Source organism: Poeciliopsis prolifica, unplaced genomic scaffold (assembly GCF_027474105.1).
Source record: "Poeciliopsis prolifica strain line A6 unplaced genomic scaffold, Auburn_PproV2 SCAFFOLD035, whole genome shotgun sequence".
In the NCBI taxonomy this organism is placed as follows: domain Eukaryota; kingdom Metazoa; phylum Chordata; class Actinopteri; order Cyprinodontiformes; family Poeciliidae; genus Poeciliopsis; species Poeciliopsis prolifica.
This window is the reverse complement of record NW_026562410.1, coordinates 1,811,659-1,836,155: the sequence shown is the minus strand read 5'-3', so window position 1 is coordinate 1,836,155 and position 24,497 is coordinate 1,811,659. Positions and strand designations below refer to the sequence as shown.

Below are 24,497 nucleotides of genomic sequence, written 5' to 3'. Positions count from 1 at the left end.
AAAGATCATGAAAGTTGATTTAATTAGGAATTTTGAAGTAACTTTGCAAATATCAAATGAGCAGTTTGGATCCTAAATGATGCATCTTCTGGTGTAACAAAGCCACTGAAAAGTGATTGAGTTGACTCCATGGAGAGAAAAGTTAATGAATTGTAATTCTTAAAGCAAGTTCCATTTTAAAGTATTTTAATAGAATGTCCTGCAGCTAGAAGCTTTGCAATTACTGGTTTTGTCAGGTTTTTATGGTTTGTGATGTTCAACAGTCCTACATGTTCAGACTTTCAATACCTAAGTATTGATGAGCAATACAGGGGATATTTAAAACTACACTTTTATACCAACCATTTGAATCTCGTAATTACCTTGTACATTTGCTAGATCAAATGTCAACTTTGCAACAATAAATATTCATAAGGTATTCTTTGATACATGGACAACAATGCATTGATGATCAACATCCTCAAGAATTGCTCTCCAAGATCATTTTCAGCAACACATGATTACATTTTAATCTTCTTGATGAACTTTGCATACCACATGTAGGAAGTGGCTGCACACAAACCATACCTGGAAAAGAAAAAGATTTTCAATAAGATATCAAACTAGTTCAAGTTATCATGTCTAAGCGAAGAGGCTCCAACGTACCAAGTTATGATATATTGCATGTGTTCATTTCTCAGTGTGACCCGGGTCTGTCCTCCGACTGGTCCCCCTGGAATAGTGCTTTCTGTCACACAAACCCCTTTGAATTAGTAAGTGTTGCTAATGTGTGAGGGGTTGAACTCTGCTCTCACTAAAGCTTAAGTTCTTACGGAAGTCAGCGTCGATCAAGATGGGAGCAGCCCCAGTGATGCGAGACATGGCCTCCAGGTCTCGGTAATGCCAGCGATTTCTCTCTTCGTCGTTGTTTGGTACAAAAGGTTTGCGTGTTTCTGTCAGCCTGACGACCCCCACCACCTCCATCTCACCCTCCACCTACAGAAAATTAGCAAAATTAAAACTGGGCTGAAGTTTCTGATACAAGGATTTTGTGAATGAAACCTCATCACAAGAAAGAGTTAAGTTGCATAAACCCCGTTGGCCTTTGATTGGTAACCCAAGTTAAAACACTAACCTGCCCCTTCATTCTGGTCTCCGGTCGTATTTTCTGCTTTGGTACGTATCCTCTGTTGACCAGGATTTTGATCCTGCATGAATAGCATTCAACATCAGTTAGATCCTGCGTGATGTAGTTGTACCTTATTAGTTGACTTATCATTTTTACCCAAGGTCAGAGCAATAAAACGGGGTGATGACGTTTGCTCCAATCTCTCCACTGGAGGACAGGCTTCCTGCCTCCCTGGCCTCTTTCTCTGGGTCGACAGGCGAGCGGGGCATGATGTACAGCTCCTGAGAGTGATCATAGTGCCCGCGAACTTTCACCCTTCTGTACTCCAGCTTGTTCACTTCAAGAGGACTAAGATTCAGAGATTGAAATGACAATACCTTCACAACAATGAATACAATTCATGCAGAAGAGTACTTTTGTTGACATCCCAAAGATGAAGGTTACTTTACCCTCAGTTTGGTAAAAAAGAAGTTGTGTTTTGGCATGATGGTAATTTTTTTTTTTTTTTTGGGTGCATATTGGTGCTTTTATTTTTTTTTTCATAAAACTCAGGTTTGAGCAAAAGCATAAAAAAATCAAGTGTTTCTTCAGTTCAGTCCTTTGTGTTTGCAAAGAAAGTGAGTTCAGTTACTAACTCAGGAGGAAGAGGAATAGGCTCCGCTGTGGTGAGGCGTCTCAGTTCATCGATTAATCCCATCTTCCACTGACGCCTTTTCACCTTTCGAAAAAGAAAACAATCCGAGTCAACACAAATTACACCTTAATTTCACTAACAAAGAAAAGCAAAGCAATACGTCCTTAATTTAGGATCAAGTTGTACCTGCCATGTTCCCAGGCCAAAGGTGGTCGCAGGGATGAGCAGCAGCAACCACTTCAGGATGGCGTCCTCGCTTTTCTCTGCATCGGCTGCGGTAGAGCTGCACTTTCGACCAAAGATGACAAACCTGCCTAGGCATTTACAGCAACAAAGACACTTTTCCATTAAACTGAACTGCTTAAACAGGACTGATACAAAACCAGATGTATAACAAGCAGAAGAAATTGATGAGAATTAAATCTGTAGTTTGATAAATACAGATAAACAGCTGTTTGAAGACGTTTGAATAAATAGGACTATGCAATAATTTAAATTAATAAACAGGCAAATTAAAAGTTAAAGTAAATATTTGATTAAATACTATGAATAAACACATGCATAACATCATTAAGAGTCGCTCAGTTTTCACTACATGTTGTGCGAGTTCACCAATAAACGAGTAGACTAGAGACAGTTAACTAAAGGTAATTTTATTTATATAGCACATTTTCAGCAACAAGGCAATAAATACAAAGTGCTTTACGGGAATGAAAAAGAAATGCAAACAAAATAACAAACCAAAGGAAAGAGCAAAAGAAAAAAAACAGCTAATAACGTTGATCCAAAGTGTACAAACTAGATAGTCCTATTCAGGATTGGTAGATAAGTATAAGTAAGTATCCTCTGGTCTAATTTCTTTTCTAGTTTGGAAGAATTGGAGTCTAAAAAGTAGTTTTTACTGTATTTTTTCTGGATCCCAAATTCTAATCCCTGTTCTGGGTTGCCAGATAAGTGTAAGTAGGTATTCTCTGGACTTTCAAAGTGTGCTCTAAATTTATAAAAGTACTCCACAGTTTCTAAATAACAATAAAAACTAAGTGTTTATGATCTGGTCGAATTAAAACCCACCATCTGCGGGTCTGAAGCGTGCTGGAAGGAGGAAAGTCCTCCTGATGTTGGCGACAGGAGTCTGCAAGGACGCAAAACACCGGACTGAGCCCACTTTTCTACAGGTAAAAGCATGATATTTACACTTTCACTGAAGCATAAAGTCATAAATATGAAGCAGAAACCTACCTGCTTCCTCAATGTCGGGAGAAGCCTGGCGGAAAAAGCCAGCAGGGATTTCAGAGAAGCCATATTGGGTCAAAACATTGACGAAAACAAGTGTTTTTACAGCACGAGAACGGAGCTACATAACTGACTCGTCCCTTCCTGTTCAGGACACGTAGGGGGAGGACTTCTGGTGTTACTCCTTCCGGGTTCAACGTCACTTCGTCCCGTTTGTTTTTCAATCCACGTGTGTAAAGAAATGTGCTGATATTTTTTTAATCCAGACATTTATTTCTGACTCGGTGCGGAACCTCGGTTTACGTGAAGACATGAACCTCGCCGCGAAGGACTCTTACATTCAGAAACTTGCAAGTAAAGTCATTTCTCAGAGAGAGGAGCCAAGGAACAGGGCGTTTGGTAATACAGACATATAAACTTATTCAGACTTTAATGTATATACAGACATTTTAAAATGCCACTGTCTATTGATATGACTTGTGTATAATTGCCTCAAAAAGCTCGTTTAGAACGAAACGTGCCATTAATTTTGGGTGCATTACTATGGTATGCCACACGTGGCGCTGTGTAGACGTTATTTAGCTCTATGAAACAAATTTTAAAATACCAAGATTATATGCCTTAATTTGGTATTCATTTATCTGCATTAAACAGTTAAAACACACTTTAATGATTGATTATTCAAATTTTTTCCAATTACTTTAAGCTTATTTGGCCACATTGTGGTCGGCCTGTGACTTATAATCAGCCAAAAGAAACTGCTTTGCGTTTTGGAAGTTTTTCGGCGTAAACATGAAATGTTTTGAATTCCAGTTAAAGTAGGACATCATCATAATTTTTTTTGTTTATCTCTGTTTAGTTTTTTTCAAGGGTAAAAGCGACACCGATCCTCTAAGCAAGAAGAAAAAGAAACTAAAGAAGAAGAATGTGAAAGAGAACAGCACTGATAAGTCTCCCAAACCCCAACAGAAGCGGAGTCCTTCTCCAGCAGCTCCAAAAAGCATTGGGAAGCCAAAGTCAACTACTGGAAGTTTGAACGGAAGCACGTTGCACACACCTAAAGGTGCGGGGACAGAAGGTCTAATGAGAGATTCAATAACAATTTCAACAATGTCCTCACTTGATCTTCTTTTGTTGTGCAGACGCAAGCTTCTCCACTGTGGATGCATTGCGCAAAAGACTCCATGAGAAGATTGAGGAGTCCAGAGGGCAGGTAAGCAGTCCTGAATGGAGTCTCCAGTCTAAGCCAAGCAGTGTAGTAGTTAATTAGAAGTTTGTTCACATGCAAAGTAAAGCACTCAGATTAATATTAGATTACATAATCAGAAACTTTTATATGCTTCTTTTTTCTGGTTAAAAATATGTACAAAAGCATTTCCTTCTTTATTTTCCTTGTTGTTGGAGTAATAACAGGCCTGTACCTTTAAACAGGGAGCGCCGCAGGATGCATTATCAGAAGCCGTCAAGGCAAAGCGCGCAAAGCGAAAGATGGAACGGGAGCGCAAGAAGAGGAAAAGGAAAGAGTTTCTGATGAAGAAACTTGCAGAACAAAGCGGCCAGGAACAGCCTGCGGAGATAAAAGAAGAACCGATCGCTCCAATCGCTCCTGCCGCGGAAAAAAGGGTTACCTCGGCTGTTGTCTTTAACAAAGTAGAGACGGTGGAGAAGGGCTATGAAACCAAAATTCAGGCAAAAATGAATAAAAAAAAGGGCGAAAAAGGTAAAATAACGCCACTGACCGGGAAGAACTACAAGCAGCTTCTGAGCCGAGTGGAGGCTCGCAAGGAGAAGCTGGAGCGGCTGAGAGAGAAGGACGAGACGAAGGCTTCTGAGTTGGAAAACAAGATCAAATGGACCAACTTGCTCTACAAAGCCGAGGGCATCAAGATCAAGGACGACGAAGACCAACTGCGCGCCTCTTTGAAGAGGAAGGAGAAGAGGCGCGAGCAGAGGAAGAAGAAGTGGAATAATCGAAGCGAGAATGTGATTGAGAAGATGCAGCAAAGACAGGACAAGAGGAGGAAGAACATCCAGAAACAAAAGCAGGTTAAAATGGAGAAGAAGAAGAACAGAGCGAGGAAGAAGGGCAGAGTGCTGCCCGAGGACCTGAAGAAAGCAGCAGTTTAGAGGAAGAGAAGTTCATGTTCTCTTCATACACTGCAATGAAAATGAGTGAAATCTTGCAGTGAAATGTTTATTTTTACAAAAGTAAAGGAGTTATTGTCGAGATAAAGCCTCTTTGTTTTGTCATACTATATATACATATGTGCATAATATTTCACAGCATTTCACATTTACCTAAAGGTTTTTGTTCTTGGGTTTCAAAAATGTTCAAAACTTAAATCGTAAAGTTGCTTTGTACATAGTTGGCGCTCGATAGACTTCTTTTCTAAACCGTTTCATTGTTGGTGATAAATATTAAGTTTCCCCTTGAACCAAATGTGCACAAGTGAATCTCAAAAGTGTAAACGTCCCTGTTAAAAAAGTGAGACTTTGACCAATTATTTTCAAAATGACCACAAGTCAATAACTTGATGTGGCATTTATTTAAGTTGTCTCAATTGTTTTTTTGTTTTTGCTTTGTCAGTCTGCTGTAGAATGATTAAATGTAAACTTTGTGTTTTAGACTATGAAATAATACATTCAGAACTCTGGAAATTTAAGTCTTGAAAAGTCTAGATTTTTATGTGGTAAGATGTATAGGAGAGAGAGACATTAGGGGTAGGTTGTCATCAAATCTCATTTTGACAGGTGCCACGCCCCTTTGACCTCTATTTAACCCCCCCCCCCCCCCTCCTCCTCCTCCTCCCCCTCCCCCTTCTCCTCCTCCTATTGATTTTTTTCTTTTTAAAGAGTAATACCAATACAACAACAGTTATTTAATCAAGAAAAATGTATATAATTATATACTATGCCTACTGAAGTTTTAAATAGATTTGGAATGGAGATGTTACTTCTGATTCTGTGCCTGTGTTCAGCCTGGCCTACGACTGGGGTCTGAGCTGGGGGGGCTTGATCAAATATAGGTACGGCCTGTGAAATCCCTTCGGGGGGTCGTTCTCAGTAGATCTCACTGACATATGGTCTGTGTGTTAGGTTTTTCTGTTTTCTCTCTGCTGAATTCAGAAAATGCTGTATATCTGACTATCTTTTTAAGAGTAATACAGCACCCAACAACAGTTATTTAACCAAGTAAAATGTATTTAACCAAGTAAAAATGTATATAATTATGTAGTAAAGCCTAGTGAAGTTGAAATAGATGCCGGAGATGTTGCTTCTGATTCTGTGTCTGTGTTCAGCCAGGCCTACAACTGGAGGTCTGAGCTGCGACACGCAGGGCCTGCGAGAGAAGGAATGTAGTAGCTGCATACTTTGCAAACTTTGCAGGATGCAGACAGAATGATAAATTAGCCACCTCGGGGGGAATTCAGAGCAAGACCCTCATGAACCCTGCTGGTTCATGAGGGCAGACCAGAGCCACATCTGTTTTTTTTTTTTTTTCTCAGTTTATCGCTCTTTGTCTAAAGAGTAATTACCTTCAGTTATCTGTGAGCGACACACGCTTTAAACACATTTGAAACTCATAGATTTTTCTGTAACACTCACTAGTGTGATACATTTCAGTAAATGTTTCTCATTTGTACATGTACTTCTTAAGAATATGTGACTGTTTGTAAGCAGGCCAACGGGAGGTTATTCAAATTAGACTTTTAACTTTCCTTGGTTAAAGAATTTGTCCAGAATTTTCCAAAATTTATCCTCGCATCATTGTAAATGCTACTTTCGTTCAATTTTTTTTCCAGCTGCTGAATCAACACTGATCTTCCCAGAGCTTCATGCTTTCTCCAAAATAGTAAACGCCGGTATAAACACATTTGAAACTCATACATTTTTCTCTGTAACACTCGCTAGTGTGAAACATGTCAGTAAAAGTTTCTCATTTGTAAATTTATTTCTTAAGAATATGTGACACTTATTAAACAGACCTTACTGAGACTACTCATATTTAAGTTTTAGCTTTCCCTAGAGTTGAAAGTTTTTTTTTCTCTCTTTCTTTCTTTATTTTTTTAACACTGCACAACTACGCTCCGACATGGTAAATTATTTTGTTACCTTTATCATTATCCACTACTTTTGTCTCTAACTTATATGCTGTATGTTTCTCGGCCCAAATGATGCTTTTTTCCTCCATCCATCATTTTACACACTTGAGTGTGTTCAGTAACAAAATGTAGTTGTTGAATTTTCCATTACTGAAGCTTATAAATGATCAATGTAAACTTTCAGTCTGTATTCAGATAGTGAATACAATTCATATTATTTAGATTGGATGTTTTAATGCATGCACTTGGATTTCTATCGATTTATTGAATAATAGTCTGCGTAAATATTTATCAAACTGAATGGCCATTCAGGTTTCATATAATTGTTTTAGTTTGGTTTTTGTTGCACAACTTCAAATATATGCTGGCTATCAACCAACCATTCAATCAGTGATTTTTTTCTTTTTTTTAAAATAACCCCTCTCACATCTTCTGACAACTAGCCCCAAGTTATAATAACATTAACTAAGTTTTGCTAATGGTGCACTTTACCTAAAAACAAATATTAAAAAAATAAAACATACTCACTACACAGCCCCTTCTCCCAGAGCTGGTCACAACATGGTGATTGTTTTTTTTTTACCGTTAAAATTATCTACAGCTTTTGTTCCTTGCTTCTCATGATGCTATCTGTTCACTAATGTTCACCTCTTGTAAATGATAAGCTTATTAACGGACAATATGAACCATCAGCATGCGTTAAAGAAGATCATATCAGTCAGATGAAGTAAAAATATCATGATACTCAAAGCAATCAAAAATATATTGATCTGAAAGGTAATTTCTCCTTTTCAGGGAGCTTAGACTGAATGAAAGGAATTATTGAAATATACGACAAAATATTTAATTTGCAGAATTCCGATAATAGAACTTCAACTATGAATTGAAAGATTACATTGTATTTATTAACTGAAGATCACTTAATAAATCAACTGTTAATTAGTCATCATACTATGTAAATGACTAACAAAATTTGAACAAACAAGAAACTTGACTACCTCAAGGGATTTCTCACATTGGAGAATCAACTGTCTGATTTTCTTTAGCCCATTAAATTTAACCTTACCAAAGCTCTGCAGTAAAGCAAACGGGTACTTAGTTTGAAGCCTGAATCAGATGCCTTCAGCTTATGCTGAACCTGGACTTTGGCCGCTCTCAGTGTAAAATAAAACATCAGACTTTGAAAAAAAAAAAAAAAGGTCCAAGTGAACATCACTTAATTATCATCAACTAGTTGTTTATACTCATCTTAAACCATTGGCAGGAATCTTTGGATAAAAACACACAAACAATAAAAAATAAAGCTTTATCAGTTAATCTATTTAAATTGAGTCACTAAAAAAAAAAAAAATAAAAAAGTGAACTATGTGAAAGTAGTGAGGATTTTGTGTGCTAAATGTTTAACGTTTTAACATGCCCAGCAGACACCACACCATTTCTGCTCAAGCAAACCACAAGGTTTTGAACAGGACAACTATGTCAAAAAAAAATACAAAATGAGACCGTGTATCTTTATTGTATGTAGCAAATATATTGCTGCTGGTGCTGCTGCTGCTGTAGGTAAAAATAAAGAAGTTTTGCAGAGAATAATATTCTGGATGAGTTTAAGAATATTCTTTGCCAAAATTACACAGTGTAACTACACTTGTATTTTATATGTTGCAGTAATTGAATCTTTTGAGGCAAGATCATATCAGTCAGATGAAGTAAATATCATGATACTCAAAGCAATCAAAAATATATTGATCTGAAAGGTAATTTCTCCTTTTCAGGGAGCTTAGACTGAATGAAAGGAATTATTGAAATATACGACAAATATTTAATTTGCAGAATTCAGATAATAGAACTTCAACTATGAATTGAAAGATTACATTGTATTTATTAACTGAAGATCACTTAATAAATTTTGGTAATTTTTGCATAAATTTAAGTAAATCCAACCTATTTTCCTGCTCTACATACTTAGCTAGCAATTCGCCAGTTAGCTTCCCAGTCTGAATTTCTGTGCAATGTCTTTATTCAGTGAACTCTTCTATCCTGTACTCCAATTCTATTCCTGAACTCCGATATTCTACATCCATTTTGTGAATGTTTTGCTTGCTTGTTGATCTTCAGCATGCTCTGAAGGCAGTATCTGGTTTCTCTTACTTTAAACCGTCCAACTTGCACCTGATTGGCACCTTAGCCTTTTGATTCCCTGTTTGATTCAATCTGTTGCTCTCTGCCTGGTGGTTGTTTCAGGAGATGAGGAAACATGGTGACTGAGGTTTACAGCCAACTAGCCAGATTATGCAGCTTTTTTTTAGTAGATAGCGGTCCTAAAACTACATACCTTTAAAATATGAACAAATATGTTCAATTCCTTAATTATTTGATTCATGGGTGATACAAGTTTGGTCATTTGGAATGCAACTCAAGGACTGTGGTTTCTTAATGTAAGTATTTCTGCTAAAATCTATGAGTTTCAAATGTGTTTAAAGCGTGTGTCGCTCACAGATAACTGAAGGTAATTACTCTTTAGACAAAGAGCGATAAACTGAGAAAAAAAACAAAAAACAGATGTGGCTCTGGTCTGCCCTCATGAACCAGCAGGGTTCATGAGGGTCTTGCTCTGAATTCCCCCCGAGGTGGCTAATTTATCATTCTGTCTGCATCCTGCAAAGTTTGCAAAGTATGCAGCTACTACATTCCTTCTCTCGCAGGCCCTGCGTGTCGCAGCTCAGACCTCCAGTTGTAGGCCTGGCTGAACACAGACACAGAATCAGAAGCAACATCTCCGGCATCTATTTCAACTTCACTAGGCTTTACTACATAATTATATACATTTTTACTTGGTTAAATACATTTTACTTGGTTAAATAACTGTTGTTGATTTCTCCCCATAGCCAGCTGTCAGTGGCTATGGGGAGATGCTACACCATCTCATCTCCGTTGTGTTGGTGTAGGTAAAAAAAAGTCTTACTTTCTGGGAGCTACTGCTGAACTTCTGGAGATTATTGTGCAAAGAAGGATCCTTCATAAAATAAAATAAAAAGACAATCTTGAGCATCTAATTTATGAGACCGCAACAAAGTTTTCAGTTGAAGACTTTAGATCTTTATTTTAAAAAATGAGTTATAAATGCACTTAATTTTCCTTGGGATCATTCAAATATGCTTTGAATCTGAATATTCTGACATTTTGGGGTCCGTGTCTGAACTCGAGTCCAGCTCAGCGCCAGTTCAGCTGGAACCTGGCTGCGCGCGCCTCTCGGTGGGCGGTGCCAATGTTTGTCTCCGCCCACAAAGGAAGCAAAAACAAGAAGGTCGAGGCGAAGTTGCTGATGCAGCTGCCCTCCTGTCTGCCCCGGAGCGTCTGAGAAAGTTTGAAGCTTCGGTCCAGCGTCAGCTTCATGTCTGGAATAATGTGCAGCCGTCCATGGGGATAATCAGGATTCTGGCTCCTTATTTGACTTTAATTCGTCCTAATTTAGTTCAGAATCATAAGGTCAGCATTTCTTTTCTTGTCAGAGTTAGCAGTTGCGATATGTTTATGCGTATTTCTATGTGGAGGATTTTTTTTAAAAAAAAAATGCATTTATTTCAGCTGATCATGGCCAGACGACTTTATGCGAGCAGAACAATCGGTGTGGATAAAAACGTTTGGTGAGTAATTATGAGCGCAGTCATAATTGATATCAAACTGCTGCATGCATGAAAGAAGAACAGCAAAGATATTCAAAGAACACAAATTTATGATCCCGTTTTGCCTGATCACGTCAACAGTGTAACTCATAATAAATCACCTTGCATCTCTCAGTGCAGCTCTAATTTATTCACTCCACAGTGAAATTATACCTTACTATGTAAAATACAAAGGATCTGGGCAAACAGGTGTTCATGGGCTCCTGTTTGCAAGAACCGTTCAAATAATAATACACTTCAGAACAATGTTAGATTTCAGAAACTTTTTGATTGGCTGAGCAGAAGGCGGAACACTGAAAAGGTCAAAGTCCAGTTAATGTACAACCTCGAAGATGATCATTAGAAAAATCTTCACCTTATATAAATGTCAGGGCAGCAGCTGCAGCAGAAAGAAACATGTTCCTCCTGTAACTCTGATCTCAGATTGTTTTTAAAAGCAAACCTTGATTGGATTTGGGGCATCAGTGCTTAGTGTTGACTAATGGTAAACATACAGTCATTCTTGGACAATTACTTGTTATTTTGCCTCTTTGTTTTCATCCTTTTTTTAAAAAATGCATTTATTTATAATTTCTCAGACTTAAACAACCAAGACAGACAACACACATGACTGATGTGGCTGTAATTAATGAACATATCTTCTACATATTACGCTGTAAAACGTCACGATCTGTAAAAAAAGGAAAAAAAAGAGCACTGGTGTTTTGCATCAACAGGGTTGAATTCACACAGCTGGCTGCAGATTACAAAACTGTGAACCTCGGACAGGGATTTCCCGACTTCTCCCCTCCGCAGTTTGTCCAGGATGCGTTCTGTAAGGCTGTGAGCGGAGGACCCCAGATGCACCAGTATACCAGAGCTTTTGTAAGTAGAAATGTCAGCTTCGGTCGCTTATAACTTGGAATTTGTGTGGAAATTGTCAGCTGCCAGTCACACGTCAAAAGGGGAAGGGACTTTCATTTGTTTCACTTTCCGTCAAACAGGGCCATCCTCGTCTGGTGAAGAGTCTCGCTAAATTCTTCAGCCGGATCGTTGGGCATGAGATCGACCCCTTCGAAGACGTCTTGGTCACAGTCGGAGCTTATCAGGCTCTTTTCTGTGCATTTCAGGCTCTGATTGATGATGGAGATGAAGTATGCCCCTTTTAATGACTTTTACATTTTCTGCATGTTTGAATGATTCAATAGTTAAATTACTCTCAGGTTTATTATGCACAACACCCTGAAAATATATGTATATCTCGAACTAAACTTTGTTGTCCCTCAAATGAAATGCTGCCTTGAGGAAACTAAAACTGCATCCTCAATACACAATTGTTTTAAACTGTTGTGTGTGTGTGTGTGTGAGGGGGGCGGGGGCTGAGCTTTTCAGCTGATTGTGAGTTTTTCTTTTCAGAGTAATGCTTTTGTTCAGTAAGATCACATAAAGGTTGTCTTGTGACAGCCCTGAACATACAACCACAAGATTAAAGCAAGATTAAAGATTAAAGCATGTCAATGTGTCAAAACGGTCTAGTCAAAGTCCACACATAAATCTGATGAATCTTTGGGAAGACCTGAAAATGAATGTTCACAAATACTCCTCATCCAATCTAACTAAGCCAAAGCTCAAAGTGTGGCTTGTGCAGATTATGAGCAAAGTATTGAGTAGGAAGAACTGATCAATCAGATTTTTAGCTGTCAGATTTTATCTACTTATGCTCTGTGTTGTCAATAAATATCTGCAGAAACATTTTTGCTATGAACCACAACTGATGGGATTTTCTCCCTCAGGTGATAATTGTGGAGCCGTTCTTCGATTGCTACCAGCCGATGGTTCTGATGGCGGGAGGGACCGCGGTGTATGTTCCTCTGAGACCGGTAAACGGTTAAATCTGAAGGATCTGATGTCTCTGAGCTCGTGTTTGACATGTGAGAGACATTTTGTTTTTTGTCGCTAACCGCAGAAGGGGGGCGGCACCGTCCTGTCAAGTGGAGACTGGGTTCTGTCTGCTGAGGAGCTCGCCAGCAAAATCACTCCCCGCACCAAAGCCATCGTCATCAACACTCCCAACAACCCTTTAGGCAAGGTGGGATTTATGACGCCCACTCTGCTTCCCAACCCGAGCTCTTCGCAAACATCCTTTTCAAAACGAAGGTGGAAAAAATAAACATAATGGGTGAGTTCTGGGTTCACAGGTGTACAAGGTTGAGGAACTCCAGATGATTGCCGACTTGTGCGTCAAACACAATCTGCTGTGCTTCAGCGACGAGGTGTACGAGTGGCTCACTTACGACGGGGCCAAACACGTAAAGATAGGTGAGACACGAGCACGGCTTCGACGCGACCTCGTCAAACACGCATTCATCAGCTGTGTTTCTGACAGCCAGCCTTCCTGGGATGTGGGAACGAACCATAACAGTGGGCAGTGCTGGGAAAACCTTTAGTGCGACTGGCTGGAAGGTAATACACAGGCTGTTATCATTTAGTGCTCATACGGCGTTTCTGCTGTTTATTGTTCTGTAATTAATACTACCTCTGGTTTTAGGTTGGCTGGGCTATAAGTTCAGGAAAACTTATCAAACACATGAAAATCATCCATCAGAACTCGGTGTATCACTGCGCAACAGCAGCTCAGGTAACTCCATGGACAAACCTTGATCCATATGATGACATACAGCAGCTTACTTCTTTCTTAAAAGCAATAATGTTGAGTTTTAGTAATTGAGGCCCGGGGCCCCGCATGTTTTTAGGGCCACCCCTGAAAGTCCCTTTAAAAAAAAAAGTTTTTAACACAATTTTTCTAGCATCATTTGCATCTCTCGTGTTTTTCTAAGTTCTCGACTCATCCTGTTGTCACCCAGGAAGCCGTATCCCACGGATTCGACCGCGAGTACGAGCTGTTCGGGTCTCCAGAGAGCTACTTCCAGCAGCTGCCTGCCATGCTGCACCAAAAGAGGCAGAAGCTGGCCTCTTGTCTGCGTAGTGTGGGCCTACAGCCAGTCATGCCAGAGGGAGGATACTTCATGATCACAGACATCTCTTCTGTCCGTGAGTCACGAGCAAACATCCAAGCTGGACGCTTTGCATCCGGCGGGCCTTTATTTGGGCTTCCTAATGAATGTTTACCCGAGTCTTTTCTTCCCTTTGAACAGAAGTGGATCTAAACGATGAGAGCACCAAGAACGAAAGCTACGATTTTAGATTTGTCAAATGGTTGATTAAGGAAAAGGTAAAGTCTAGTAGATATTATTTAAAAGATGCATGTTTGTTTGTTTTTTTTTTTTTTTTCTAATTTTTTAGTACCTATGTTTTCATTTCTTTTTCATCAAGGGCTTAGCGACAATCCCAGTCTCTGCTTTCTTCAGTCCGGAACACAGCAAAGAGTTTGACAAATACATCCGCTTCTGTTTCGTTAAGGTAAGTGCAGCCACTTTGATCAAAACTGATGCTCTTTTTCACTTGTCAGTCCTCTCAATCGGAAACATTTTGGTTGTGTTGTTGTTTGTGTTTTCTTTAAACAGGAAGACTCCACACTGGAAGCAGCGGAAGAGATCTTAAGAAAGTGGAGTCAAAAAGAATAAAATGTACCGTCCATCATGCATATTTTCTAGAGCAACCCACTGAGCCTCCACAGGAAAACTGTTCAAAAATTGTGTTTATGTTTGTGTTTGTCCACTCGTCTATAAAATAAACGAGTTTAATAATTATGCATTCAGTAAACAGTTGTTCTGTGTTCACATTATGCTTTTTCATGTTTTTGACAGTTACTTGTGTGGAGATTCTAGTTATTTTTGTCGCTGATCTTTTTGCATTTTTTTTTTGAGAGGATATTGAATGTTAGTTTTCAGATTGTTGCATATTGGCACAATCTGTAACAATTCATTGTATGAATGCATATTCTCTTTAGTATTCTTAGTTTTTGAAAATTTATTAACTACACAAATACCTTTTTCCAATTATGTTCTATAATAATAATTATTCCCCTTAAAGATGTTAAAAGCACCGTAATGTGTGTATGACTCTGTGTCTTTATCTGATTTATCGTTGTACACACTGCTGCTCGCGAAGCGAACCATAAACATGTCAGTCTGACTAAACTGGTCAACCAATCGCAATAGAAAAAAAGTCAATTTGCTAATAAACGTAATTTTCTTTAATCGGCTGAGGTTAAACTGAATTGATTCGAGATTATAGAATTTAATTCTTGAATAGTAGTCACCACTCCACACCAGTCGTTTGCCTACCACCAAAACACGTCGAAGAAGAACTGATTGCGGAAATCAACCCGGAAGTAAATAAACCAACGTGTCGGTGTAGAAAAATGTCGACCAATAGTGCAGAGAAAAGACCTGAACCTGCGTCCTCTCAGGTACTGATATAATGAACACGTTCGTGTGAGTCATTGATATTGCCAGCCGTTTTAATGTATTATAATGTATGCCTCACTTATTTCAGTTCGGGGACCAGATTCCCTGGAAGAAAAGGAAAGCAGAACGTGAGTAGAAGCTAACTGTGCTAACACTGAGCTGCATGCTCCCCAGGTTTCACCAGTGGGTTATGCTAAAACATTAGTTTAGCATAACCTGGAATACTCTAGGTGCGGTAATACGCAGAGCTCTCCTTTTATTATACAAGACTTAAGATGCTCAAGTGACGTGAAGCAGCACCATCAAGCGCCACAAGTTTGAACTCATGTCAGTCAAGTGAAATAGATAACAGTGTAACCTTTTTAATTATTATGGCTTTTCGTCATTACTCTGCGTTGTGTGAATATGGACCAGGAGACAGGATGATACAAGATGAAGTGTATCTGGATGAAACAGGATATAAAATAATCAGGGACCAGGTTCATCACCGGCAGTACAGCACCTTACGAGGAATAGTATTTTATGTTAGCAACAAACTAACAGAACATTCCACAGGACCGTTACAATGTTCCCAGTGAACCTACCTCGCGCCCATCTCTCATGAACTGGCAACGAGATATCTATGTTCACTATAGTTAACGTTGCCAACCACCAGGAGGGGGTGCTGTTTCACCCATTACATCTGAACCCAAACTTGGAAGTAAAGACAAGTGGAATTCTGTACAATATTTTAACTGTTACAACAGCAGATTATGAGTTCATAGCTATCTGAGGCAATTCATATCTAAATAACAGGATCCATTCCATACATAGATGGGTAAGACGATATGTAAAGTGCATAATGTTAAACTTATTTTGTAGCTTAGCATTTGTTTGATGGGTGTTTATAGTGATAGTTTGATATTAGAAAATATATGGTAATCAGATTAGGGAGCTGTCAGATTTATTAGATCATTTCCATGTGTATGTTAGTCTACCATTTGGCCTCGTGTAGCTTCCAGGTGAGGTTGTTTGCTCTTGAGGAGTGCCACAAGGTGCTGTTGTCCCACCATTCCCTTTTATTCTGTACACCTCAGAATTCTAGTAGAAATCAAAGTGCTGTCTTCTATCTTGTTACAGAGAATAAAACATCTTCTGTCATATGTTGGTGTAGGATCCTCTGAGACAATGACTTAAAGAAGCCCAATTTTGCCACATAAACCTGTCAAAATATATTTCATTGAAATAAATTCTCTTAAAGATGATCTGTGTTCTAACTCTAAGGCACCTGTAAACTGTTTTTTTGTCCCTAACAGTAAAGGAAAAACACAAGCAGTGGAAAAATGCTAAACTCATCAAACGGTTGGAGAAACAGAAACAGCAAGAGACTGCAGAAAGAGCGGAGCAGGAGGAAAGCCAGAGTAAAAAAGGTAATGGTCGTCATTTACTGATTGTCAGCCGTTATCGGCTCGGGTAGCCGTAAACAGACGGGGACGTGTTTTTCAGGTCGAGCTTACACGGTGAGTGTGGCCCTTCCGGGCTCCATCCTGGACAACGCTCAGTCCCCTGAGCTCCGGACGTACCTGGCGGGACAGATCGCCCGAGCCTGCGTAGTGTTCAACGTCGACGAGATCGTCGTGTTCGACGAGCAGGGGGAAGATGTCAAGTAAGTGGTCTGGGAGGAAAAAATGTAGTGTAAATACTATTTACACTATCAGGATGCAAAGTGATGCTGGTTTTGCTCCAGGACTGTCAAAGGAGAATTCAAAGGTGTTGGAAAGAAGGGCCATGCATGTATTCAGCTTGCCAGAATACTTCAGTACATGGAGTGTCCGCAGTAAGTGTGCAAACGGTTAGATCAGTAACTGTTGCGGTTTACTCTTTGATTTGTCACGTGTGACTTCTGTTCTCCACCAGGTATTTGCGCAAGTGGTTCTTCCCAGTGCACAAAGACTTACAATATGCAGGTAATTTTAAAACCATCACCATTTTTAAGTGATTTATTTTGAATTTATCATATGTGAAGGTCTTGTGAGGTGGACAACCCAAACAGCACAATAGCAGACTGTTTGTTACACATATGCTGACTGTTACCAACAATAAAACCTATCAAAATTTCTTCTGGATGTGGATCAACTAAACACAGCGCTCTGATCTAGTTGTTTTTTCAAAGCCTTCAACTTTCTCCTGGTTTAAAAACATGAAGTATTTACATGTTTGAATTCCATACTGTCTGTTTGTGGGGCATTTTAAACTATAAATACAAACATTCAGTGAATTTATTGCAGATATTTATATCAACGGCAGCCTTTATTTAGGATGCCTGTACATTTCTAAGTGGATAGCAAGCCAAAGGACAAATACTTGAATAGGAAGGAGAGATTCATAAGTGAATAGATGAAGAAAAAAAATATGGAAGATGGAGGCAGAGCTACTTGCTAGGATAAACGGATAAATGAAAGGAGACACGTGTCAAGTTAGATGGATTCATAAATGCGCACATGCATGTGTGGTTGTTTATGCTTGTAGAACTACAAGGAATGAAGGTGTAGTTAGATTATCTGTCAGGTTTTTCTGTTTAAACCTCTAAGACTAGTGGCAAAAACAGCATTGGAATCATAGTAAAGGTGCAAAAATAACATTGTTTCAAGTCTGTCCATGTTTCCTCCCACTAGGTTTGCTTAATCCTCTGGACAGCCCTCACCACATGAGGATAGACGAAGAGTCAGCGTACCGGGAAGGAAGAGTCCTCAACAAGCCGCCAAAACAAGGAAAGGGTTCATTGGTGAACTGTGGAATGAGGAAGGTGACTTGGACACAAGTGTTAGTTTGAATTTGGTAACTGAGAGATTAAACAGGCCTGACTGCGTTATCAAATTCCATGTCCAGGACGTGCGGATTGATAAACAACTTCAGCCAGATCTGCGAGTTACAGTGAAACTTACTAAGACACAGAATCAAGGTACGTTTTCCCCGTTGGAGTATGCTGTACTTTATTCATCCATTGCAGTATAACACAAGGAGAACATCAGTTCAGTGTTTGTCCGTGTGTGTTTGCGCAGAAAGCAGACTTTATAAAGGCATCGTCGTGGCGCCTCATGTTCCCAGAACAGAAGGTGGTCTCTACTGGGGGTACTCGGTCCGCCTGGCATCCTGCCTGAGTATGTACCTTTTTACTTTTTTTTTTTTTACCCTGTGACTTAAATTCTGTAAAACGTGTAGAAAAATCTCAGTGTTGACTGTTTTTGCTGATGCAGGTTCAGTTTTCACCGAGAGTCCTTTTAAAGAAGGGTATGACCTGACAGTGGGCACCTCAGAGAGAGGCAGCAGCGTGGACCAAGTCACTCTGTCACCATTCAAGTAGGTTCAAAGCTCATTAAATGGTTAGGTCAGTCGGCCATGTGCTTTAAAATTAGCATGCGTGCATGCAAATTTAGGCGTCAAGCGTCTATAGTATTTAGTGTTAACATGCTGCCAATTATTAACATCCCCCCACCCACTCTGTAGGCACCTTTTGGTGGTTTTTGGAGGTCTTCAGGGTTTGGAAGCCAGCCTGGATGCAGACCAAAACCTGGATGTGACCGACCCCAGCATCTTGTTTGATCTCTACCTTAACACATGTCCAGATCAGGGCAGCAGAACCATCAGAACAGAGGTAAAAATGCGAAAATAGATGGAAAAAGAGAAGCCAACTGCACTGTAAACATAATGATAAAGTTTCGACTTTCGCTCAGAATTGTAATTTAATCTTTCTGTTAACAGGAAGCTATTCTAATCTCCATGGCGGCACTGAGACAGAAGATCACAACTGCTTTTTCAGAAGATTCCAGTAGTTTGTGAAAAATACTGTAAACATATCTGTGTGTACCAAATCCGTGAATTACCTTCTGTAAATAGACATCAACTTAGTTGACCTGTCTGAAGTTTTTTTGTCTTTGTTATGTGGTGGAAACTGAACATGGTTTATGTGTTGTCTGTCTTGACAATGTTTTGATGAACAGTTCTGAAACAAAACATACTGAAGTTTTACATTTTTTGAGGAACAACCCAAAATATATCTGCACCGAGAAAAGATGATCAGTTCTAAATTGAGCTTCAGTGCCTTGCACAAGAATCTCCTTGAATGCATCTCATGTTTCCAGGCTGCAGTTAAACAGTCATTGCACACTCATTCGGAGGTTGTCTGGATGGTAGACATGCATCTTAAAAAGAACATTTGAAGTGAACTGAATACAGTCTGCAGCAAATTCTTCCTTTATTATGGGTATAATCTGTGGTGCGAACATAATTTACAGTAGTATAAAGTGCTGCTCTTTACCAGTCATACAAATTTGAGAGACAAAAAAACATATTTGCCTTCTCTGTACTGAAAGTTGTTAAAAACAATTATTTCTGTGTCTTATATCACATAATTTTAATACTTGGATTTTGATACCAGATAAAAAAAAAAAAATCACTTTTTATAACCAACAAATGACTTTCCGAAAAAAACATGACTGGATTTGAAGAACTAAACTACTCCTAAAAGGCAATCTGGTCAAATGAAATCCTCCAACTAAACCTCCCTTCTAATTTCTTGAACTGAATAAAGCACTGAAATGAACCTTTACATTCTGGTTGCATGCACTTAAAACTTTGGCCAGTTTCAAATGTCAATGGATGCATTAGTTCCCACTTCTGGCAAAAATATGTAACTGAAGTTAGTTGGGCCTGGGTTATTGTAAAACTACAATGCTGTCCAGTTCAACATGCTCCTGCTCTAAACCACAGTGCTTGGGCTGCTGTGTTGTCTCATAAGGCTCCGCTATGATTGGCCTGTCGGCTGAATTGGACATCCGTCTTTGGCAGCTATTTTAGAACATGATCTCTTTACAACAGTTATGAAAACTACTTAAATTATTGTGTGAAAAGCCACAGTAACAGGCTTATTGGTGATTTTTGGATTAAAGGAACTTGCTGATATAATCCTCCAACATGGAAAACATTTAAATACATAAAAATATAGAGATGTGTACAACCTTTTAAATTAGTTATTTTGCACACAAATGCAGTAAGGAAGTTTACACACACATTCATTGGGATGAACACATTATTTTGGGGTTTTAAATGTGGTTACCCTTTTTTTTTTCCAGGGTGGAATATTATTACAACACATAACCTGATTTATTTGATCACAAAAATAAATCTAACTTGTGTTTTCCCAAGAGACAGACTATTAAATATAAATCTTACAAACTATTAAGTAAGTGATCATGATTGGCTGTAAGTTTTAAACATTCAAGCATTGACATGTTTATCATACTGGTAACAATGGCGCAGTCCAATGAGCTCGGTCCAAAACAGAATCGACACCTAGAGAAGCCACATGTTTTCTGGAGAAAGCTTTACAGGCAGATGAGACAAAGAGTCAAGGCGAGGCTTTTAAACTAAACCGCACCAGCTGTCTAGCGTCATGATGTGGGAATGTTGAGCTGCCAACACACAAAGTGGAAGAATCAATTTTCCTGGATTTTACCAGTCAATAAATGCATATCAAAACCTAAACCTACTTGGTAATAGCTAACTTGCTAACATCACTTTCTGGAGGAGTCTTCCCAAAACTGTGACCTCAGTAGAAATGAAAATGTGCAAACTTTATTTAAATCTGTAAATATGATAGGGATGCACCATTTTGGGAAATTGATGATCAGCCGATTTTTACATGTGAAGCTGATCTTAGCCACTGATTTTATCTACCTTGGCAAAGGCGAGTATATAAACTGTTATCTCCTTCTGCTCTACTGTCAGAGGTTTGACTAGCAGACCAGCCCACCAGATCAGATCAGATCTGTATGTCATCTCACTGTTGGCAACTCATTAACTTTCTTGCTACATTTTGGACAAAAAAAAGTTGGTATCGGCCAAAATCGCAATCAGCAGGTCAGGATTTTTAATAGATTGGCGATCAGACAGAAAACTGCAATTGGTGCACAGAGCTGCCTTTTCAAGCAAACTATAGCAGTTTTGCATTAAGAGTGAATATCCAGGAAGCATTATGCTTGGATCTTGTTAACAGTTAACAGAACGTATATAATGACATGGGAGCGTCAAGCAATTATTACAGAGGGTGTAAACATTTGAGCTTGTGTGTATAATTCTGACTCTGTGTGTGTTCCTGCACCCAGATTTGCCAGAAAACTTGGAAGGAGTTTGTTGTGAAATCCTTTCACCCTGAGAAAAAAATCTGCTCCAAATTAAACCTCTAGCTGAGGACATTCATGCCGCTGGTGTGTAAACTTTCTGACCACAATAGACAGTGCTCCAAAAGCCATACAAGTTCAGTACCTGAAATCAGAAATGGAAACTTTTCCACACATCTTCATCATCATCATTAACTGAAGATTTCCCGTATCTTCACCATCTTTGCCGGATAAAAGCATTTGTGACGCCTCGTTTTGAGATCACTGTGAACTTGAATCCGCTGTGCTCGTCTGCTTCTTGGCTGAACAGCTGGTATCTCACCACTTGGGGCTGGTGAACGTGATGTTATACAGCTTGGCCCAGCGGGCAAACACCTGTTTCTCTGTGATGAAACGATGGTGGTGTCCCCTGCGGTTGTTTTCGTTCTGAAGATACGTTGCACATTCATCAGACTCCCTGGGTTTGTAGTAGTGGTAGGGCATCTTCTTGGACCCCGGCTTTCTTCTGGAAAGATGGCAATAAAAGTACTAATTAGGTAAACGTTTGATAGGAAATGAGTTTTGATTCGAAATTACTTGACAAACTGACCAGAAACTAAAAATTTGGATGTTTTTTCGATGAAATTGTTTTGGTAGGGAGAATGGGTACATAAATTAAAGTTTTTGCAAATGCGCCTGAATTAGCAAAAAGGCTATTTTTCATTTGTTGTCCCTGGATGAGTAATTTGTCTCGCTAAATACAGAGGTTATACAAACTAGGTTAAAATGACTTGCATACACAAATTTTGTCAAATACAATCAATACCAACAGTCTCTACAAAACAAACAAAACCATAGGAATTAAAACTAAATTAATATTATTTCAATATAAGCTAATATAAGATGCTATATTATCACCTCTGGGATAATTTTGCCTGTTTTCATCTGCAGATCTGTGTAATGCTGGCTACTCCTCACACAGTGTGTCGTCACCTCCGCTTTTAATATAAGTTAACGATTGAATATGAGAAACAGAATCTGTATACGTCAAATGAATGAATGATACAATGATCTAGCAACTGGTAGAATTTATTTTGAATTATATATTTTTCCCCATTATGAGGTGTTCAGAAATATCAGTGAGCAATAGTCTTTATTTTCAAGGAAATAAAGTTTTAATCTTTGTTGTTTGTGACATAATCTTACTAAATTTGCATATTACCGTTCATTTAGAGATACTGCTTCGTAGTCTTAAGCTATCTTTAACAAACAAAAAAAAAACACTTTAGACTGTTAAGACTTTATGCAGAAAATAGAAAACCTTTTTTAGCAGTAATTGTTCTTAAAGACATTAGCTAAACGTTGCATCAGCATGCCAGACCTTTCCAAAAGCCGTGATCAGAAATCAGCTGGAAAAATCTCTGCCTGATGAATCATTTGTCATGAAAAGTTTATACGTAATAAGTCTTCTCTTTATACTCACCCGCAGTAATTTGGTGGAACCATCCCATATACTTTAATATTATCACATATCTCAATGGCTATGACCATTGTGAACCAGCCAGTGCTCAACCAAGAGTGGGACTTTTGTCTTTGCAGGAAGAAAAACAAAAACAGTCAGTAAGTACAACAGTTCCTTAATGAGAGCCTGTAAACATAAGATGTGATCAACGTCCAAACCACTTACCTGTCCCGTCCGGTCTCTCTGCTGAACAGATTATCAAATTTTCGCATTTTGTTTGGTGAAATGCTGAAGAACGACAGGTTGCTATAGGTCATCCCGATCCTCTGGATCAATCTGAACAAAGTTCCCTTAGCATCCTTCCAGATCTTATTCGGGGGTCCCCAGAAGATGATTGTGGAGTTGCTGTCCGTGCGCCGCAGATACTCGTTGGGCCGCCGCATCACCCTGAAGACGCTGGAGTGGGCCACAACCCTGAGGGTGGTGCGGTTGCCGACGTCCGTCTCGTAGCTTGACGTGGGGGCGTCGTTCATGCGGATCACGCACTCCGTCTGATCAATGTCATTCCCCGCCCGGCTACCAAGGACATGGCTGGAGCTCGTCACAAGTGCACAGTTGCGACAGTGCAGGTTCATAGTCTGAAAGAGACGATGTAAAACCTTTGCAGCAAATTTAACAAAATTATCTTAGCCTCAATAACAGTGGTGAATTTAATTCATTTTTACGGGCCGCGTCAAATGGGTGAGAACAATTTATTTAACAGGGTTTGTACACTTTTCTCATAGTGACACTCAAGCATTTTAAAGGGAAGCTTTCAAACTTTTTTTAGTTTTACTGTGTATGAAGCAATGCTATGTTGAAGCTTTTTGACCCACATTTACAGAATGTCTCTGAAGCATGATTATCTCTAACAACACAATGTTTCCCCCCGCACTTGTGAGAAATCGCTCTCATGAGAAAGGACTTGATGACCTGTGTGCAGAGACAAAACTTGCTTTTCCCTGTTTATCTCTCCCCTTGTGTATTAAAAAAAAAAGGTAAGCTGTAATTGGAAGTTTCAGGACCCGCATTGAATGGCTCGCAGGAGCTGCACGCTGCGATTTCTCCTTTCGAGAAAGCTTGGTTGACATATAATGAACGTTGTCTGTGGTTCTTTTTGTGTAGGTTGGGAAAATACCTATCAATGATGTCCTTAATGACAAACAACATCTTGTGATACCATTCTAAATCCTACAGCAGGGACAAGATAAATTAAAGTATAACAACATTTGATGTTTTGAAGTGTGTTAGACACACCCTACACACCTGACTGGTCTGAGAAAGTTACAAACAAAATCTAAATATTTTCTACAATTTCTGGGATTTAGCATATTCATAAATAGACATCATTTTGGTCATTTTCGCTGACCAAAATTAAAGAGAAATTTGGTCTAATTTACCTTCAGACAGTGAAAAGTATCATCTTTAAATATCTGGTTTCAACTGTATGAAAAAAAACAAAAAAAAACATCAGATTTAGGCTTTTAATCGGATGTTAGGTTGGACTTTAGTACAAAACTACTAAAGCCCGTTTGAATAGAGCAATTTGAAGGACTTTGTATAGAAATTAAGCACTTTCTGAGCCTTGTAAAGACCTGTTTGAAATTCAGACATTTTTATGGATTTCAAGCACCTGTACACACCCCGATAGAAATGAATCACCTGCTTTTGGCAAACGTATTAAGATGTGTAGTTTTTCACTACTCTTATTTCTCAGTTGGTTCTACTGTTGAAAACAAATATTTGGAA

The 24,497-nt window shown here is 39.0% G+C and overlaps 5 protein-coding genes across 6 annotated transcripts in view; 3 read left to right on the top strand and 2 right to left on the bottom strand.

Annotated features, from left to right (window-relative positions):
- Positions 1–169: 169 nt before the first annotated feature.
- LOC129374283 (surfeit locus protein 1) lies at positions 170–3,140 on the bottom strand. The gene is made up of 9 exons (XM_055052625.1): positions 2,982–3,140; positions 2,814–2,874; positions 1,929–2,056; positions 1,744–1,826; positions 1,265–1,456; positions 1,115–1,187; positions 813–975; positions 646–727; positions 170–567 (listed from the first exon to the last, which is right to left on the bottom strand). Exons 1-9 carry the CDS (start codon positions 3,042–3,044, stop codon positions 501–503), a joined length of 912 nt encoding a protein of 303 aa, XP_054908600.1. The 5' UTR covers positions 3,045–3,140; the 3' UTR covers positions 170–500.
- A 25-nt stretch (positions 3,141–3,165) lies between these two features.
- On the top strand, positions 3,166–5,966 carry surf6 (surfeit 6). Its single transcript, XM_055052624.1, has 4 exons — positions 3,166–3,374; positions 3,835–4,038; positions 4,118–4,188; positions 4,407–5,966. Exons 1-4 carry the CDS (start codon positions 3,287–3,289, stop codon positions 5,100–5,102), a joined length of 1,059 nt encoding a protein of 352 aa, XP_054908599.1. The 5' UTR covers positions 3,166–3,286; the 3' UTR covers positions 5,103–5,966.
- Positions 5,967–10,376: 4,410 nt separating this feature from the next.
- Positions 10,377–14,463, top strand: kyat1 (kynurenine aminotransferase 1). Its single transcript, XM_055052560.1, has 13 exons — positions 10,377–10,564; positions 10,664–10,722; positions 11,478–11,625; positions 11,745–11,894; positions 12,534–12,620; positions 12,707–12,829; positions 12,939–13,059; positions 13,127–13,203; positions 13,289–13,378; positions 13,605–13,791; positions 13,896–13,972; positions 14,074–14,160; positions 14,265–14,463. Exons 1-13 carry the CDS (start codon positions 10,496–10,498, stop codon positions 14,322–14,324), a joined length of 1,335 nt encoding a protein of 444 aa, XP_054908535.1. The 5' UTR covers positions 10,377–10,495; the 3' UTR covers positions 14,325–14,463.
- A 113-nt stretch (positions 14,464–14,576) lies between these two features.
- spout1 (SPOUT domain containing methyltransferase 1) lies at positions 14,577–19,012 on the top strand. Its single transcript, XM_055052561.1, has 12 exons — positions 14,577–15,112; positions 15,199–15,238; positions 16,406–16,519; positions 16,596–16,755; positions 16,837–16,926; positions 17,007–17,056; positions 17,765–17,895; positions 17,979–18,051; positions 18,152–18,250; positions 18,347–18,449; positions 18,597–18,744; positions 18,852–19,012. Exons 1-12 carry the CDS (start codon positions 15,065–15,067, stop codon positions 18,927–18,929), a joined length of 1,134 nt encoding a protein of 377 aa, XP_054908536.1. The 5' UTR covers positions 14,577–15,064; the 3' UTR covers positions 18,930–19,012.
- Positions 19,013–19,327: 315 nt separating this feature from the next.
- st6galnac6 (ST6 (alpha-N-acetyl-neuraminyl-2,3-beta-galactosyl-1,3)-N-acetylgalactosaminide alpha-2,6-sialyltransferase 6) overlaps positions 19,328–24,497 on the bottom strand; it is an 8,238-nt gene continuing 3,068 nt past the window's right edge. For both annotated transcript variants that reach the window (XM_055052562.1, XM_055052563.1), the window contains exons 4-6: positions 22,935–23,347; positions 22,731–22,838; positions 19,328–21,773 (exon numbers count right to left, since the gene is read on the bottom strand). In XM_055052562.1, the coding sequence (XP_054908537.1) occupies positions 21,587–21,773; positions 22,731–22,838; positions 22,935–23,347 (708 nt within the window). In that variant the 3' untranslated portion in view covers positions 19,328–21,586. The remainder of the gene's footprint in view (positions 21,774–22,730; positions 22,839–22,934; positions 23,348–24,497) is intronic.

What these genes read in the sequence shown, in the direction of transcription:
- kyat1 (XM_055052560.1), top strand. Translation starts at nt 10,496, where the DNA reads ATGGGGATAATCAGGATTCTGGCTCCTTATTTGACTTTAATTCGTCCT. An exon ending in TGATTGATGATGGAGATGAA is followed by an intron (nt 11,895 to 12,533) that starts GTATGCCCCTTT and finishes TTTCTCCCTCAG; the next exon opens with GTGATAATTGTGGAGCCGTT. An exon ending in TGTATGTTCCTCTGAGACCG is followed by an intron (nt 12,621 to 12,706) that starts GTAAACGGTTAA and finishes CGCTAACCGCAG; the next exon opens with AAGGGGGGCGGCACCGTCCT.
- LOC129374283 (XM_055052625.1), bottom strand. Translation starts at nt 3,044, where the DNA reads ATGGCTTCTCTGAAATCCCTGCTGGCTTTTTCCGCCAGGCTTCTCCCG. An exon ending in ACGCTTCAGACCCGCAGATG is followed by an intron (nt 2,057 to 2,813) that starts GTGGGTTTTAAT and finishes GTAAATGCCTAG; the next exon opens with GCAGGTTTGTCATCTTTGGT. An exon ending in ATGCAATATATCATAACTTG is followed by an intron (nt 568 to 645) that starts GTACGTTGGAGC and finishes TTTCTTTTCCAG; the next exon opens with GTATGGTTTGTGTGCAGCCA.
- spout1 (XM_055052561.1), top strand. Translation starts at nt 15,065, where the DNA reads ATGTCGACCAATAGTGCAGAGAAAAGACCTGAACCTGCGTCCTCTCAG. An exon ending in CAGTACATGGAGTGTCCGCA is followed by an intron (nt 16,927 to 17,006) that starts GTAAGTGTGCAA and finishes GTTCTCCACCAG; the next exon opens with GTATTTGCGCAAGTGGTTCT. An exon ending in TACTAAGACACAGAATCAAG is followed by an intron (nt 18,052 to 18,151) that starts GTACGTTTTCCC and finishes GTGTTTGCGCAG; the next exon opens with AAAGCAGACTTTATAAAGGC.
- surf6 (XM_055052624.1), top strand. Translation starts at nt 3,287, where the DNA reads ATGAACCTCGCCGCGAAGGACTCTTACATTCAGAAACTTGCAAGTAAA. An exon ending in CACGTTGCACACACCTAAAG is followed by an intron (nt 4,039 to 4,117) that starts GTGCGGGGACAG and finishes TTTGTTGTGCAG; the next exon opens with ACGCAAGCTTCTCCACTGTG. An exon ending in TTGAGGAGTCCAGAGGGCAG is followed by an intron (nt 4,189 to 4,406) that starts GTAAGCAGTCCT and finishes ACCTTTAAACAG; the next exon opens with GGAGCGCCGCAGGATGCATT.